This window comes from Vespa crabro, chromosome 13 (genome assembly GCF_910589235.1).
Source record: "Vespa crabro chromosome 13, iyVesCrab1.2, whole genome shotgun sequence".
NCBI lineage: Eukaryota > Metazoa > Arthropoda > Insecta > Hymenoptera > Vespidae > Vespa > Vespa crabro.
The window spans coordinates 949,704-967,862 of record NC_060967.1 but is presented as its reverse complement, the minus strand read 5'-3'; the positions used below and the strand labels follow the sequence as shown (position 1 = coordinate 967,862).

The window sequence follows — 18,159 nt, the reverse complement described above, 5'->3', positions numbered from 1 at the left end:
ATTTTTCTTCTATACATACAATTTATATAATTTAATAAATTATATAATCTAAATAATTATTTATTAATATTTATATAATTGAAGAATCAATTTTTTCAGTCTTGATTATCGAAATTACGTTCATTAATTCTACGATATTAAATATCAGAAACATAGATAAGGAAAGAAAAGAGAGAGAGAGAGAAAGAGAAAGAGAAAGAAAAAGATGAAAGATAAAAAGATAGGTAACAAAAGATACGTATTAGCAAAATACCAGACATTCTGGTGGTTGGTCCATACATTCTCGTGTTCTCGCATGGCATGATTACATTTCGCGTAATCGATCGTAGCTAATACGCGAGCAGACAAGGGTAAACAAGCATCGCATGTACGTCTGTCTGTCTATCTGTCTGTCTTCGTGCACAATGGAAACCCCATTGTTAGAGTATATTATCGATCCTGATATACCTGCATGCCTAAGGATTCTGTAACGCATTGCATGCATTTGGGAGGATATTAACTATTCACTGGATGTTCGTCCTAAAGTGCAGGACGATGATGGTTATTAAGGGACATTGACAAACGTTCCTGTCGACATCTCTATTTCTATATCCTCGCTTCGTCTATACACATATATATATATATATATATTTTTTTTTTTAATAGTAAATTAATTGTAACATTTTATCTCATAATTAATTTAGTTTTTCTTAAACCCAATTTTTTTTTCTCTTTTTCTTCTTCTTTCTTTTCTTTTTGTAGCCCTAAAATCTCATAACTAGTCAACGAAACGCGTTTCGGTTTTTTTTTCTTTCCATTAAAATGAAATCTAAATAAAAAAAAAAAAAAAAAAGAAAACACATAAACGTTATCTCTTGTGAAAAATGAAATAGAAAAATACATACGTATATACGTACTTATGCGCATACGATACCTCGATAAAAATCCTGTCTCTTTTCCTTTTTTTCTTTCTTTCTTTCATTTTTTTTTTTTTTTTAAGTTAGATATACCTCCAGCTATTCGTCCCATTGCATCGTGTTTTTGTCCTTTATCTTTCGTTTCCGTTTACTGTACGGCTTTTGAAATCGACGAGAAATCTCGACGAACAGGACGTTTATTAGTCGCGAATCTTTCAAAAGGGAATGAGCGATGGCAAAACGCAAGAGGGATTTTTCAATCTCTTTTGTATTTGCCGACTATGCACAAACTGATGATATGAGACGTGCGTCAGGAGATTAGTATAAGTTAGACTTGATTATTATGGTGGTGCACATAGATACGTATAAGATATATAGATTAGAGTACATGGAAATGAGCAGCATAAACGATAGAAGGAAAAGAGATACAAACGTCGTCATCGTCGTAGTCGTAGTAATCGTTAAAAATTCTGCAAGATAAACGACTTACAAAAGAAATTGACGACAAATAATTAAACAGAACTATCACGTACAAAACAAATATTACATACATCTATCCACATACATACATATAAATATTATTTTTTAACGATTAACATTACAATGTTATAATTAATTCATATTTTTCTATCTGATAACTTATCGACTACAGCGCTAGTCTAGAAGTCTAGAAAAAGAAGAAGAGTTAGAGAAAGATACATATACATTCATACATACATAATATATATATATATATATATATATATATATACACATATACATATTTACAGAATGACCTAAGATAACTTTTGTCATAACATCTGTCTCCTGTTTTCGATGTATCCTTTTTAGAGTTCACTCAGGCTATCCTAAAGTTTTATATAGAAAAGGAAACATAATATAAACTCATCATGACGAACGACGACAACCTTACATAGAGGAAAGATAAGAAATTTTGTCTAGAGAGAAACCTAGTATATTGAGACACCTCGAGTAATACACAAGCAAATACATACATACATATATACATATACACATCCAAGTATCGTAGCTTTCTCATTCTCGTCCATTTAAAGGACACGACAGCTATCGAGCGCTAGGTCGCCTAGCTGAGGATTAAAGGCTTGCTACAGAGAATGCTGAGAACGTTGAAGCGTATCGGAAACACCGAATCGAGCCGAGCCGTGCCGAGCGAGTACCGACGTGTTTTCTCGGAGAGCTTCCACGTTTTACGGGACTACTTCGTATCGCGGAGTAAAAAGATAGAAAGAAAGAAAGAGAAAGAGAGAGAGAGAGAGAGAGAGAGAGAGAGAGAGGGAGGGAGGGAGGGAGAGAGACAGAGAGAGAGAGAGAGAAAGAAAGAGTTGAGATTTGACGTAGTTCACGCCACACACGATGAGTTTTAAATGCCGAAGAAACGAGAATGGTACGAACGTAAATACAACATTATCCAGATTTATTGCGTAGGATGCAAAATGGTTAAGGATTATTTATACTTAAAGGAGATAGTTTCAAAGGACCTTTCGATTCGGTATTATGTATATATCGTCGTTTCGTTCAAAGGAGTTGAAGGAAGGCAACACAAGTCGGTGGTTCGATGTTGGAGCAATGACGAAGCCGAGCGGAGCCGATCGGAGCCGAACAAGGCGCGATGTCCGTTTCGAAGCGGATTCGAGAGGCTAGCATGATCCGTCGTCGTAGAGAAACATAATATATTGGTGAGGAGGAGGAGGAGGAGGAGAAGGAGGAAGAAAAGGAGGAGAAAGAGGAGGTGGTGAATGAGGAGGAGGTGGATGAGAAGGAGGAGAAGGAGAAGGAGCAGGAAGAGGCAGGAGGAGGAGGAGGAGATGGAATAGGAAGGGTCGACGGAAGGAGGAAAAGAAAGAAGGATCGTAATAATGAGGAGCTCCGAGAGAAGAGACTACGAGGGTGCGGGAGAAGGTCGGATGGAAGGAAGAGGGTCTTTTCTCGGGAAACGATCAGTCAGTGTGGTGGTCCAGCGAGAAGGACGAGGACGCGTCCTTGGTGTTTGTCGGTCGAGGTAGTCATCGAGAGGGTAGATTTATTACTGTCGAACAACAACTGTTACGATAACGACGATAACGACGACGACGACGACGACGACGACGATATTGACGATCGTTCAAAGAGGAGGAAAGGGAGAGAGAGAGAGAGAGAGGAGAAAGAAGTGAATCGGAGAGGAAAGAAGGAGAAGGGAAGGGGAGGGTAGAGAGGAAAAGAGTCGACGCTAAGGAGAGAGTCTCGAGCGTGTTGAGAGGCGCCGCCGAATCGAGCCGGGCCGAGCCGAGCCGCGCCGAGAGTAGCGTTGAGGCCAAGTCGAGCTGTGCCGAGCTGCACCGAGCTGAGCCGAAGGTTATACCGGTGTCAGCCTGCACGAGCAGGCGCGCGCGTCCTCTCCTCTTGCGCGCGTCCAGCCGAGCGAGCGAGTAAAAGCAAGCGAGTAAAAGCAAACGAGTAACCAAGCAAGCAACCAAGCAAGCAAGCGAGTAAGCAAGTAAGCGAGGAAACAAGCAAGCGAACGAACGACCAAGTAAACCAGTAAACGAGTAAAACTTTGAGCAAGACTTGAAGATCGTAGGAGGACGTCATTGAAGAAAGGAAGGAGGCGGCAAGGAGGTAGTGAAGAAGTAGAGAGAGAGAAAGAAGTGATACGCGAGCGCGTGTGTGCGCGTCTGATCGCGGCTGATTCGCGCGCGCGCGCTCATCGCCGGCCGTGTATGGACGTCGTCACGCATGGTGCACGCACCGAGGAGGACAAGGCTCAAGCCCTGGAATCCGCCTCTCGTCTACGTTCCTCCGCTCGGCTTGGTTTTATCAATTCCTCTTCGTCGGCCGCATCAACAGCGACAACATCATCAGCAACAGCAGCAGCAGGTTCGTCAGGAACGAGCAACAGCAACACCACCACCACCACTGGCAGCACCACCAACGCCACTACCACCTGCCGAGCATCAACCAAGCGTAGGAGAAAGAAGAGAAGGCGTCAACGACGAAGCAGCAACGCGAACGACGACGACGACGACGACGTCGTCGACGATCTTTCAGCCGTCCTTGACTCGTCCTCCTCCGTCGTCTCATCCTCGGCGTCCCGTCACGTCGGCTCGTCGGTCCTTCTCGAGGACAATCTTTTACCGCCTCCGCCACCGCCACCGGCTAGTGGCAATAACACAAACACCACCGGTACAGGTGCAAGTGGTACATCCTCTTCCATCACTAGAAGAAGCCTCGCGCAGAAGGTTGACGACGAAGGTACAACATCCCGCCATCGACACCATCATAACAACAACAACAACAACAACAACAATAACAACAACAACAACAGCGGCAGCCACCACCGTCAGCAGCAACGAGCCGAGAATAACGAAGATAACACGGTTACTGGCGGTGGTGGTGGAACCCGTGGAGAAGGCGAAGAGGAATACAACAACAACAATCACGAGGAAGAAGAGGAAGACGACGAGGAGGTGGTGGACGAGGATAAATCGAACGAGAAGAAACATCATCGTGGTGGTGGTGGTGGTGGTGGTGGTGGTGTTGGTGGAATCGGCGGCTCATCGCCGACGACTACGACACTGCGAAACGGAGGGAACAACAGCAGCACGCGTTCAGCGGCGGCTTCTACTGCTGCCGCTTCATCTTCCTCATCTTCCGTACCTATTCTCGCCGACATCACGTTTCTCAATCGCAGGACGGCCAAACGATCGGCCAGGAGATGTAACAACGCGAGCGGTCGCAGGAACGCGATGACGATGGATCTCCAGAGGCTGATCAATGAGGTGCACGCTAGACCGGCTATCTGGGATCAGAAGAACGTCAACTATCACAATCGCGACGTCATACTGAAGATGTGGCGGGAGATCGCGAGAGCCTGCGAAGTTTCCAGTGAGTACAAGAGAGAGAGAGAGAGAGAGAGAGTGAGTGAGAGAGAGAGAGAGAGAGAGAGAGAGAGAGAGAGAGAGAGAGAGAGAGAGAGAAAGAGGAATTGCTAACACACGTTCCACGATGCCTCTCGGAGTAAGAAAGATGGATGATACGTGCTATATTTATATGTGCACTACTCTGCGTGTAAATGGATGTGTACGTATGGATTGGAGAGAAAGAGAGAGAGAGAGAGAGAGAGAGAGTGAGAGAGAGAGAGAGAGAGAGAGAGAAAGGGTAAGAGGTTGAGGTATAAAGAAATAGAGGGAGCTCGTAGAACATACAACTCGAATGAGAATGAATCGAACTTCGAGTCCATCTCTCTTCTTTTACTTGCAAGCGGGAAATTTAAATGACTTGACTACCATTCGCTCTTTACGTCGTTCTCTATCGTTTCGATTCATCGTTGATAAAAGTGTACTACGGGGGTGGTATCGTTCATATCGATGCGGACGCAACGGGAACTAAGTTCATGCGCTAGATACTTTGAGAACAGTGTTGATAGATGGCACTAAGCTTCCATCTGGCATCGTGTTGATTTTTTAGTGCGAATCTTCTTGGAGAGATTATTTTTAAATAATATATTTGTTATATACATATGTATATATATATACGTATGTATATATATATATATATATGTATGTCTGTGAAAGGTAGTCTTCGGATTTTGCAGTAAATAAGTTTTCTTTTTTTTCCCTCTACCACCCCTCCTTCTCATAAATCTATTTGTATTATTCTATATTATTAATATATTTGATAGGGATATATATTTTATTGTTCGTTTAAGAGAATGGAATAGTTCGCAATAATAATAAGTTTGCCCCTTTACTTGTCTCTCGCGAATAAATAGTGATCGCGTATTCGAATTTACGATTAGTCTCTTCTATCTTAATCGTCGAAGATACATTAACAGAGAACGATCGGCTTAAAGTGAGACAAACTGCTCGATAAAATGACGAAACGAGCGACCTAGTAGTTGTGATCTTTTAAAAGGCCAATTCGATAAGGAGCAAGCTCACTTTATTTCTTAAGCAATGCTCATATTCGTAATGTGGACAAATTGATTCTAACGACTTATGTCTATTTTCTTCTTTTTTTTTTCTTCTTTTTTTTTCTCTTCTTCCTTCTTTTTTCTTTTTCCAGCCGACGTCGCCAAATCGAAATGGAAGCACCTCAGAGACAACTTCAGAAACGAGTTGAAGAAGACTTATCGGGGAAAATGCGATGGTAGTCTTGGTGGCGGTAGCGAACACGATTCGAAGTGGGTCTGGTTTAGGAGCCTATTCTTCTTGAGGGACCAAATGAATTCAAGGGTGATCGGGTGCGCCCTTAATCAAAATTGTGCAGCCCTTCGTTCCTCGCCCGACGGTACGCAGATAGAGCCGCAAATCGACATACTCGAGGGCCACGAGGAGACACAATTCGATGATCTAGACGGTGATTCGTGTCAATCTTTATTATCGAACGACGATGGTCTCCATCATGTTATGCCACCCCCTAAAATGAATAAAATCGGAAGGAAACGAACCCTTATGGAAGCGATGGACAACGATTATCCTGAAATGGATAGGAAAAGGTACGACGCATTGCAAAAGAGATTGGTCCTTGGTCAGGACGAGGAGGACGACACTTATCACTTTTTAATGAGCGTCAGGAATCCTTTGAGAAGTCTTCCCCTCGATAGACAAATGTTTGTCAGGCTAAAGATCCAAGAACTCGTCTACAACGAGATAAATTCGCAAAATCATCAGATACGTAACTACGACGGCTCGCAAGACGTGAAACCATTGAAAGCACAGAACGATAATGGCAATGGTACAGCTGGTAATGGTGGAAATGGTGGTGGTGGAAATGGTGGTGATGTCGTTAGCGACATGTCGAATCCAGCCTCGTTGCTACAGAATTGCGCTACCGAGGGCTCAAGCGATGACGCTTTCTTCGGCTAAAAATTTATTTATAGTTTACGTTATTAAACTGTAAGAACAATAATTTTATTAATAGAGAATAAACGAACGTATTTTTTCAACAAGGACACGTATATAATAACGTGCGAAGGATAATCGCATGAACTTGGATATTTTTCAAAGGTTTCTGCCATTTTGTTGCAGATTTATATATATATATATATATATATATATATATATATATATATATATAAATATCCTATTAACTAAATATATTATGGAATTACGAGAATGGAGATATAAAAGTAGACGAGCTTAATTCACGTAAATACAGATAAACACATAACGTTACGATATATGTAAAAGCATTTGCAAAAGCTTTCAACCATAGGAACGACTCGTTTTGCAATTAGCGAAAAAAAAAACAAAAGAAACGTGTTCGTTTAAAATCAATATTTCGAATAATTCGGTCGTTGTGTCCATGTTGAATAGAAAGAGAAACAGAAAGGAAAGAGAAGCGATATGCACCGAATTCAAACCTAATAGCTTTCCTTTCTCGTTAATAATTACCATAGTCGACCTTTGATCGTATTGGATTTGAGCAAGACTAGTCGTGTACGCGTTTTACCTAGAACGACGATTTAATTAACGAGGTTTCTCTTCGTAGAGAGGATCGCGTTACCGTTATCGTTACAACCAAACAAACGCGTTGTCGTCTCGTATCAACAGGAGAACGTATGTACATACATACAACACGCCTCGTAATTATTTTGCATTTGCTAATTGGTCGGTGGTCGTGTATAGTCATCTCGGGAGCAATTTAACCGGTAAGATCAACATTTGTTGTTTTTTCATCAATTCATAACGGAATAAAGTGGGGAGGGGGAAGGGAGGTGGAGTCATTTAGTACTCATTAATACGCAATGTGCGTATTAAATATTTTTCTATTTTTTGTTCTTTTTCTTTTTTTTCTTTTTTTCTTACGTATAAAACAAAATGCTTGGAATTGATGACGTTTGGTAGTAATTATTATTGGATGTGCGAAAAAGAGGGAGAAAGAGTCGAGTTGAAAAGAACAGGAAGATATTGATTTTCTAACGCGTATATATTTTTTTTTTCTTCTTCTTCTTCTTCTTTCTCTAGAAACGTAAGCGCAAAGGATGATAAAGAGGAACGCCTTCCTTTTTCTTTTTTTACTTTTTCGTTTCTCCGAGTATACACTCACCTTTTTTAATGAAACATAGAAATGTTTCTGAATGTGCAGATGAAGCGTGTTATCTGTTCTCTGACATACACGCATACACATGCACACACATACACACACACATACAGAACTCCAGCTTTAACCTGTTATTGTCTTCTCTTAGGCTGCACCAGCTGGTACATCGGGCGAAGCCTTTCATATTCTCATACTCTCCGTCCCATTCTACTCTCGCGTTCGACAAGTGCAAACTTCGTCAGTCTATATCGAGTTATATCATTATAAATTATATAAATTATACATCCGAGAAGCGTAGGATTATATTAAAGAAATAAGATGATATCTTATCAACGACATATCTCATCTTGCGAATACGACGTACGTACATACGCCTTTACATATTTCATCTTTCTTGCTTTGTTTTTTTCTTTCTTTCTTTTATCAGAACGTTTTTTTCCATCGAAACGATTTGATGTCTGATTATTATCTTTATTGATGATCGATTCAAACGATCTATCAATGATATTTATATACATATGTATATATATATATATATATAGAGAGAGAGAGAGAGAGAGAGAGAGTGAGAGAGAGAAAGAGAGAAAAGAAAATGTCTTCCTTTAAATTCCGTCCGCTTATAAAATAATACGAATCGAAAGATAACGTCTACATCAATAATGTACTTTCGTTCGTAACCAAACAAGATAACGAGATGCACCTTCTTGAATAATAAATTCCAAAGGTGTATATATATATATATATATATATATATATATATATGTATGTGTGTTATGTGGGTGCATATATATATAGCGTATAAAACGAAATCTAGATGTACCACTGACACACCATAGACCAGCAACAGCAGTAGCAACAGGAGCAGTAGCAGCAGCAGTAACAACAGCAGCCACCTTAACGGAGACGAGCCTTTGGAGACAAGTGAAACGCCATTGTATCGTTCTCGACGCCGTTAAACTCGTCGAGATAACGTCGTTCGACAGGAGTTTGCACTAGTTCGCTGAGGATACTCTATCTCTCTCTCTCCCCCTCCCCCTTTTCTTTCTCTCTCTCTCTCTCTCTCTCTCTCTCTCTCTCTCTCTCTCTCTTCCTCTTTATTGGTGTTGTACAACCAAACTTCACGTTATTATTATGCACCTATCCAGATAACTATAACGTTGAACGAGCTAGTTATTGGACATTGAAGAAGTATCTCTAATGGCTATCTATAAACGGCCGAGTAAAGGCCCATTTTAAATTTAATTAAAACGCTACGTATGGTACATCTTTTATTAGCGAATTTAACCGACGAACGCGTTATCTCCTTTTCTCTTTTTCTTTGTCTTTTTTTTTTTTTTTTTTAACATCGTTTTATTTTATTTTATTTTATTTTATTTTATTATTATTCCTTTTTTTTCCCATAGAGTTGTTAACCAATCGATTCTATTCCGGTTCTTCATCGTTTTATTTCTCTTCTTCGCTTTCTTTTTTTTTTTTTTTGTTCTACTTTCTTCTTCTTCTTCTTCTCTATTTAATTATTTTGATTCCTTTACCCTCTCGGCCTATTTTTTTTCCTCCGTTTCTTTTTTTTTGTTCCCTGGAGCCAATTTCTTTCCTTATTTTATCATCCCTCTTTGATCAATTTCTTTTCTTTTTTTCTCCCTCCCTCCCTCCCTCCCTCTTTCTCTTTCTTTCTTTCTTTCTTTCTTCCTTAAGACGATGAAAGGATTTATTGCGATAAATTTATACGGTATAATAATCTTCTCGTTAGATTCATTCGTCATTTATGATATTAACGTGCCGTCTTGGATTCTCCTTCGATCCATTTGGATGAAATAGAAAAGAAAAGAAAAGGAAAAAAAATATAAATCAAAGGTGGAGGAAGATATAACGAGAAAGAGAGAAAGAGAAAGAGAGAGAGAGAGAGAGAAAGAGAGAGAGAGAGAAAGAGAGAGAGAGAGAGAGAGAGAGATTGGTGGTATGGAAATCCAGTATAACTTTGAGATCTCCTTCCATTCATGATTTTCTCTTCATTCATTCGTTCTATCTATCTATCTATCTACCTATCTATCTATCTATCTTTATCTCTATATTTAACAGAGAAATTCACGAAATAACGAGGTAACTTTTCGTTCGGGACTAAGCAACCGTGTCGTCTAGACGGGATGTACTATATTTGCACGGTATATTGCACCAGTTGAATACGTTATTCGAAAGTCTGCCACGGCCCGGTGTACTCTCGACAGACCACTCGGTTTTCCATACAAAAGAGGATTAGCATCGTCTTCTTTCTTTCATTCCTTCCTTTTTACTTCTTATTTCTTTCTTTTTCTTTCTTTCTTTCTTCCTTTCTTACCCTTCCTTCCTTCCTTCCTTCCTTTTCTCTCTCTTTCTTTCTCTAAAGATATGGCGTTCTCTTTTCTATTATTTCTAACTTCTTTTCTCGCCAGTTTCTTTCTATCGAGAAACCACTCTATGACGTCGGCCTTATGGTTTCTTGAACGACAATGATAACTATTCTTCTTACCTTTTGTGGTATGTATATTTTATATATTCTATGGTATATCCCAAGGGGTGAACGAAATAATAGAATAAAAAAGAGAAGAGAAGAGAAGGGAAATATGCGATCGGTAGTAGAAAGATTATTTATTTTCTCGTTGCCCAATTATAAATCAATGGGGATTTCTGACAAAACAATAGATTCTTTTTTGTATGAAATTCTTTCGAAAAAAAAAAAAAAGAATATACAAAGAAGAAGAGAAAAGAAAAATGAAGGAAAAAGTTGTTTAAAGAATTTGAACGATACGATTTTTTTTTCTTTTTTTTTTTTTTTTTTTTGATTCCTCTCCTTTATGCGTTTAGTATGATAATGTAGGAGTTAGAGGAAACGTAATTTCATAGAGGACAGAGAGAGCGAGAGAGAGAGAGAGAGAGAGAGAGAGTCTCTTCTTTATTTTCTTTATCTTCTTTTTCTTCTTCTTCTACTCCTTCTCTCATGAGAGTCGCATGTGTCTCACTTTGAAGTCGTAACATAGACGTGCGAAATAGAAAACGCGTTTACCTTTTGTCTGGAAACACAGGGTTCAGTTCTATATATGTATGTATATGTGTGTGTGTGTGTGTATGTTTGTGCATAGGTATATATATATATATAAACGAGAGCGAAAAAAAGCCGCAGAGACAAATCATATGAGAGAAAAAAAATAGAGAAAGAGAGAGAGAGAGAGGAGAGTGCAAGAGACTTTCTTTGATCACGAAGTAAAATGCAATCACATCCTATCTCTTTTTTTCCCTCAGCTCTTCTCTTTCTCTCTTTCTCTCTCTGTCTCTCTATCTTTTTTTTTCTGCCTATCTATCTTTCTTTCTTTCCTCCCCTCTCTTTTTTTTTCTATATCCTCGAAGCATTTCCAGAGCTCCATAAAAGGGTTCATCCTCCGTAACCCGCGGCTTTACGTTCGATAACATCTATCTACGGGGTGTCTTCTAAATATCCAACCGGGGAGAAAATAATCATCATTCGAGCGTTCATAAGAAAGAAAGAGAGAGAGAGAGAGAGAGAGAGAGAGAGAGAGAGAAAATTTGAAGGATAAGTTCAAATCGGATATCACCAATAGGAATCATTTCTACGAGATCGCAATTCTATTTGTTTTCGATTAATCATAGTTATCATAACTGAATGTAGACATATCTACATAGATATGTATACATATGTATGGAGACAGAATGATTTATAGATTTATTCAAGAGAGAGAAAGAGAGAGAGAGAGAGAGGCAGTAATGGATATCAGTAAGAAAATATCTTTATCTATTCAACAGATCTACTCTAATGCGAGGATAACCGAAAGGTATGATAGATATATTCTGGCGCTTAGATATATGTATGTATGTATGTATGTATGTATGTATGTATCTTTTCTATGTACATACGTATGTACGTATGTCCATATATACGTTATGGTCTCTGCGTCATGCCTTAATTACTTGTCGTTAGGACATAGGTATGTATATACGTATTCTAATATATATATATATATATATATATACACACACATACCACGTATGCATACATATAAACGTGGCACATAACACGTCCCATTATGGCAAGTGCACATCGTATAGTAGTCCCCATGTCATAATTTCGTATTATTATGCGCGAACTTGCTACTCTCGACCGATTAAAACTCGACGAATGTAATTATTGCAGTCCTTCCTTCTTTCATTTTTCTTGTTTTTTTTTTTTCTTTTTTTCTTTTTTTTCCCCCCTTGAACTCTTTATTTTCTCCTTTTTTTTTTCCTCGTACCTTACCACTGAACCCCGTACGTATGGTTAAATTACATGAGACTGCGACGAACGAGAACGCTTAACGAGATACTCGAAGAAAAACGCATTGCACACATATGTATTTCTCTTTTTCTTTTTTCTTCCTTCCTCATGCAGATTATATATGTTTTATTCATAGATTTGTTTGTTTTATTTTTTTTTCTATTTTTTTTTGTCTGTTATTTTTTTTTTTTTTTTTTTTTTTTTTTTGTTAGCACAATGTTACTACAAAATCTTCAACGTGAATTTAGTTCATATACGATCAATGTAAACGGATAAATGTTATTAGGGAGAGAACCTACTCTATTTGGAAGAGAACAGGCGGCGGGGGATGAGGAGTGGGTGGGTAGAGAGGAGGGAGATTAATTGGTAAAAACGTTTAAAAAGTTTTTATCAATTAATGTAAGGACACTTGGGAAGAGAGTCGTTAACGAGATAAGTTGTCGATAATTTTTCTTTTCTCATTTTACTTTCTTCTCTTTTTCTTTTTGTTTTTCAACTTTCAACCTCGGTCAATGCAAATACACGTGGTCACTTCGATGAATCGAGAAAGAAAAAGAGTGAGAGAAAGAGAGAGAGAAAGAGAGAGAGAGAGAGAGAGAGATTAAAATCGGTGCTCCCGGTTTTACAGGGTGAAACTTGTTTCCAAAGGGGCAAACACTCGGTATCGTTAACTCGTCAACCCGTCGTCGTCGACGTACCGATTGCAATCGAAGAACAAAGTAGAATCCATTCGTTGGAAGTGAAATAAAATAAAGTAAATAAATAAATAAAAAAAAAAAAAAAAAAAAGAAAAGAAAAAGAAGAAGGAGACTCGTTTCTCTCTCTCTCTTTCTCTCTTTCTTTCTCTCTGTGTTCCTCTTTGTAGCCGGCTTTACCGGTCCGCCAACGTTCTTCTTGCTACTCCCGGGTACTTAACTGCATCTTACGTGAATTAATTGTGAACAGAGAGATAGACGGATAGGACGGAAATAAAAAGGATAAAATAAAATTGATTTTATTGATACGATCCTTTATCGATAGATTTTATTTATGCAACTTTGGAGAATCTAGAATCGAATGAAACTCATATGATTATATTACTAATATTCTCCGTTCCTTCTTTTTCTCTTCCATACATTTTTCTTCTTTTTTTCTTTCTTCCTTTTTTGCTTTTCTTCCTTTCGTTCTAATAAACAACATTTTGGTTCTTAAATGTCTTTAATGGAGAAGAGTATGGGTTTGCTATGAAAGGCATATTCTTTTTCATTATCGACCGTTGGCGAACGACCGACGAAAGTCCTCTCGTGGCTCGTCCTGAAAGCCATTACAGCCTGTTACACTTTGTTACGAGACTATCGTTCGAGAGTACGGTTATAATAAAGTTACTAAGGATAATGTCACTACTAGGGACCCTAGAAACTCTGGATAGAATCAGATTAGTCGGATCATTCGCCAACGAACTAGCTTGATAATCGAAACGATTATTATTTACGTACACGCGCGCGCGCATATGTGTGTGATCCAAGTTTCTTAAAAAAAAAAAAAAAAAGAAGAAAAAAAAATATGTTTGACTTTATTCATTTTTTAATTTTTTTTTTTTTTTTTTTTTTTTTTTTTTTAATTAGAAATAAAATCTCATTCCAAGTGCCATTAATTTCTTATCGATTTTTAATAAATATCTATCTTCGAACTTCGAGATATAGTTACGAACGTCGTCGCGATATCACAAACGAACGTATTTATTGTAGATCGTGATACAATGATTTATGATCACGAAATCTTGACTTTTTTTTTTCTTCTTCTTCTTCTTCAGCACGAATAATAATAGCGAATCGCGAGAAAGGCTCCGCGCTAATTAGGAAATCAGCGGCGGGGAAGATCCGTGAGAATTTCGAAGGAATGAAAGACAACGACGAAAGGATACGACGAATGGAAAGGAAGAAACTCACCTCGTCCTTCCTCGGCCGGTCGTAAAATAAGATTTAACTGGCGCCACCCTCGAGATATGTACGCCATGACATTACCGAGGAATCTTGTTCCCTGCCTGGCCCATGGCGGAGAAATATATTTTTTTTTTGGTAGATTTTTTAGTTCTTTTTTTTTTTTTTCTTTTTATTTTTCTTCGATATAAAGTACAAGAGAAAAACGAAAGCAAAAAAGAAATAAAAAAAATTAGAGAGATGAAATGGTGAAAAAGAGGTAAATAGCCGTTAGCGTCGATTTATCGAGGTCTTTTGCGAAATGTAAAAATAAGAAATCTTCTCCTTTTTCCATCATCTTTTTTCTCTCTCACTCTTCTCTCTTTCTTTCTTTTTATATTCATATATATATATATATATATATATACATATGTATAGATTTTTTTTTCTCACTATACTTCGAACAACTTCTTCGCGATGACTTCCTGCTGTAACGCGAATTCCAATCGTACGATTTAACGTGTAGGTTATTTTCTATTCTCTTGTTATGTTCGCAATGATCGAGAGTATATAAATATACACACACACACACACACACACACACATATATATATATGCAAGAGGCGGATATTTGAATAAAATACGCGCATAGATTAAACCCACTTGTCCATGTTACAAGATCAAACAAGATTCTATATCGTTGTTAGGTGAATAGATTATATTCGATTTTTTTTTTTTTCTATATTATCTTTATTTTATCAATAGAGTTTAATACCATTGTTTGCTTTTGCGTACACTAACATACGTATATGTATATATGTATGTGTATTACATTACATTCGATAAACGTTGACAAGCCACGAAGGTAAGTAATTACATTGTGGCAACGGCGGAAGTATATTATTTAAGAGAAAAGAAAGGAACGTGTGAGTGAATAAGTAAGTAAGTAGATAAGTAAGTACTTACTTATGGTGAGCATTGACGTATCGAACTTTATCGTACGAGCTCTCGAGTTCGATCAGAAACTCTGAACTTCACCAAATATGGACCTATCTTACGAAGTCATCCCCACACGAGTTACGATTTATCGAACGAAGGCGTGAATTCTTTTTTCTTTTTTGCTTTTTTTTTTTTTTGCCTCTTTTCTTTTTTCTTTATTTTTTTTTTTCTTTCTTTGCGCGCGTACTACTTGCGAAAGATTTAAAACTTAAATTTTTCTTTCCTTTTTTACTTCTCTTCTTCTTTTCTTTTTCTTCTTTTTTTGTTTTTGTTTTTTTGTTTTTTTTTTTTCGTGGAATTGCACGATTAAAAGGTGATAATCTCGAAAATGAGCAACTACTCCCTCGGGAGACTTAGGGATCCTATGACAGGAACACATTGCCACCCATAAAACAGCTGACTGTCCGACGCTTTTCTTCTCTTCGTTTCTGGGACTCCGGACGAGGTGTGGTCGCCATTCGTCGTTTAGAACCACGTTGTCGCTCGTCCTTGAAGAAAAAGAAAAAGAGAAAGAGAAAAGAAGGTGCAACGAACGAACGAACGAACGAACGAAAGAACGAACGAACGAACGAAAGAACGAAAGAACGAACGAACAGGATAAAGTAAAATCCTTCTCTTCTATCTTGTCTAGAAATAAAATTCCGAATTGACGATCAAGTGGATTTTTATATTTTTTCTTGTCTCTTTTCTCTTCTCTTTTCTTCGTCTCTCTCTGTTTTTTCTTTTTCTTTTTTTTCTTTTTTTTTTTCTTTTTTTTTTTTTTAGTATTCATGACAAATGTTCATGATACAATAGAATAATAAATCCGTCATATCTTTATATTTCTCTTTTAGGTAATAGGCTTAATTTTCACATTTAAAGATTACCATTCTTTATTTAGATATGGGCGACTTGTCTCAGTTTTAATATTAACTTAATAATTTATACTGATATTAAAAGATATTTATTTGGAATTGATTGGAAACATAAATTTTATGTTAATTTCAAATAAGAATTAGCCTAGCTACTTCTTTTTTTTTCTTTCACAAAATGAAAGTCTCACTTTCGAAATCAACCCAAACATACACACAGATACAAAGTAAGTACGTCGTAATTTAGAAAGAAAAATAAAAAAGAAAAAAGAAATGTGGGCCAGTCTTTTCAAGTCGCGAAAGGTGTCTACACTAGAATGTCGCATCGATGACAGGTGTCTTTTCAAAGAACGACCGATCAGATTACGTTCTTGAAAGAGTCGAGTAGAAGAGGAACCTCTCCTAAGGAAGATAGCTATTTTTAAAGTTCATCGATATATCTCTGAGATCGGTGGGGGGTGAGGGATGGGTGGTGTTTGGGATTGAGGGTTGGCCGCGGTTGGCAAGGAAGCTGCTTCTAACGAAACTTGACTTGTTTGACGACACGTTTGTGAAAGGCGCGAAAAAGGGGAAAATAAATTCGTAAGGTATATAACAGAAAAATGGACAGAAGTTCTTCTTTTTTTCTTTTTCCTCTTTTATTTTTTTTTTTCCTTTTGTCCTTTTAAAAGAAGGATCTCGAAAAAGAAATTTCATAAACGACGATTGTTTAAAGAAAGAGAAAGAGAGAGATCAAACATCAAGTCGAATATCTCAGAGTCGATTCATATCTATCCTTTGATATCGACATTGCATTTATAATATTGTATATATATATATATGTATCTATATAGGTATGTACATATATATATATATATATCTCTCTCAAGCTTGAGAATTCATTACGAAGGCAAAGACGGATAAGAGAAGTTCCTCGAACGAAGTAGAAGGCGAGACGTGAAGAAGAGAATTGGCGCCAAGGCATGCTGGTTAAGGCGCCGAACCGTTTTACGCAGTCGTTGAGAGAGAAAAGAGAGAGAGAGAGAGAGAGAGGAGAGATACATACATGGATACAACGTAACGCGTTCCGTCCTCGAAAGTGCACCGGTTATGTGTTCCGTTGATATTCATTTTCTACTATGTAGACTTTGCCTCGACCTACACATGGTGAAAGTAAGTAGTATGTTAAAAGGTATCCGTTGCACGTCGGTGGTTAGTCATTTGGAGGATCGCAAAAAGCACGTGTTTGTGCATAACTTAAGGAAAAAAAATCAATCATCTTTTTAATCGAACTCCTTTCCATTTTTTAAAAAAGATAAAAAAAGAAAGAGTAAGAGAAAGAGAGAAAGATAGGAAAACTCAATTAACCGATGGAGTCATTACAGCGAACGGTTATGTATCGGTTATGCGGTTGAGTCGAATGAAAAATTAAAACTAAAACTTAATAGAAATTTATTCGACACAGGGTATATATATGTATGTATATATACATACACATACAAATATAGTGTATATATATATATATATACATATGTATGAATATGTATATATGTATGTGTATATCTATGGAACACGCGCGTTATCATCGTAGCTCGACAGTAACATACCGCGTTCAGCAGCCTGACGTGACGTTTCAACAATGAAGCGCCCGATGATGGAATTTTATCTTGACGATTTCAATTACGCAATTGCGAAACGGGACACGTACGGTACGACGCGTCCAATATTATGTCCCGGGTCCGGGTCCAGTTTCGTTGGCACCTCTTGTCGTCGATTGACGTTGAGAGAGAAATAGAGAGAAAGTGGGATCAAAAGAAAGAGAGAGAGAGTGAGCGAAAGAGTTCGATCTTTTACTCGACGTGTTTTTCCTCCCACCTACCCTCCTTCTCCTACCACCCAACCCCCCTCTCTTCGCCCGAACGTAAATCCTGAATCGTGAGCGTTCATTCGTGCTCTTTACTTTGTATCACAAAATCACTATACCATATATGGTACTAGCACGGATACTCCCATTTATTCGAGAGACTCGCGAGCGCGCAATTATTGCGATAACATCGGCGTGAGAGAGAGAGAGAGAGAGAGAGAAAGAGAGAGACCTTACGAAACGTCGTATCGCGTTTCATAAAACAACTCGTGTGTACGCGAGTCTTAATCTTTTCGATCTATAAGAGTATATATTTGTTTTTATTATT

At 37.9% G+C, this 18,159-nt stretch overlaps 1 protein-coding gene across 1 annotated transcript; it reads left to right on the top strand.

The window, feature by feature from the left end:
- On the top strand, positions 1-6,843 carry LOC124428657 (myosin-G heavy chain-like). The gene is made up of 2 exons (XM_046972958.1): positions 1-4,778; positions 5,958-6,843. The coding sequence occupies exons 1-2, from the start codon at positions 3,614-3,616 to the stop codon at positions 6,758-6,760; spliced, it is 1,968 nt and encodes a 655-aa protein (XP_046828914.1). The 5' UTR covers positions 1-3,613; the 3' UTR covers positions 6,761-6,843.
- The last annotated feature ends 11,316 nt before the right edge of the window (positions 6,844-18,159 follow it).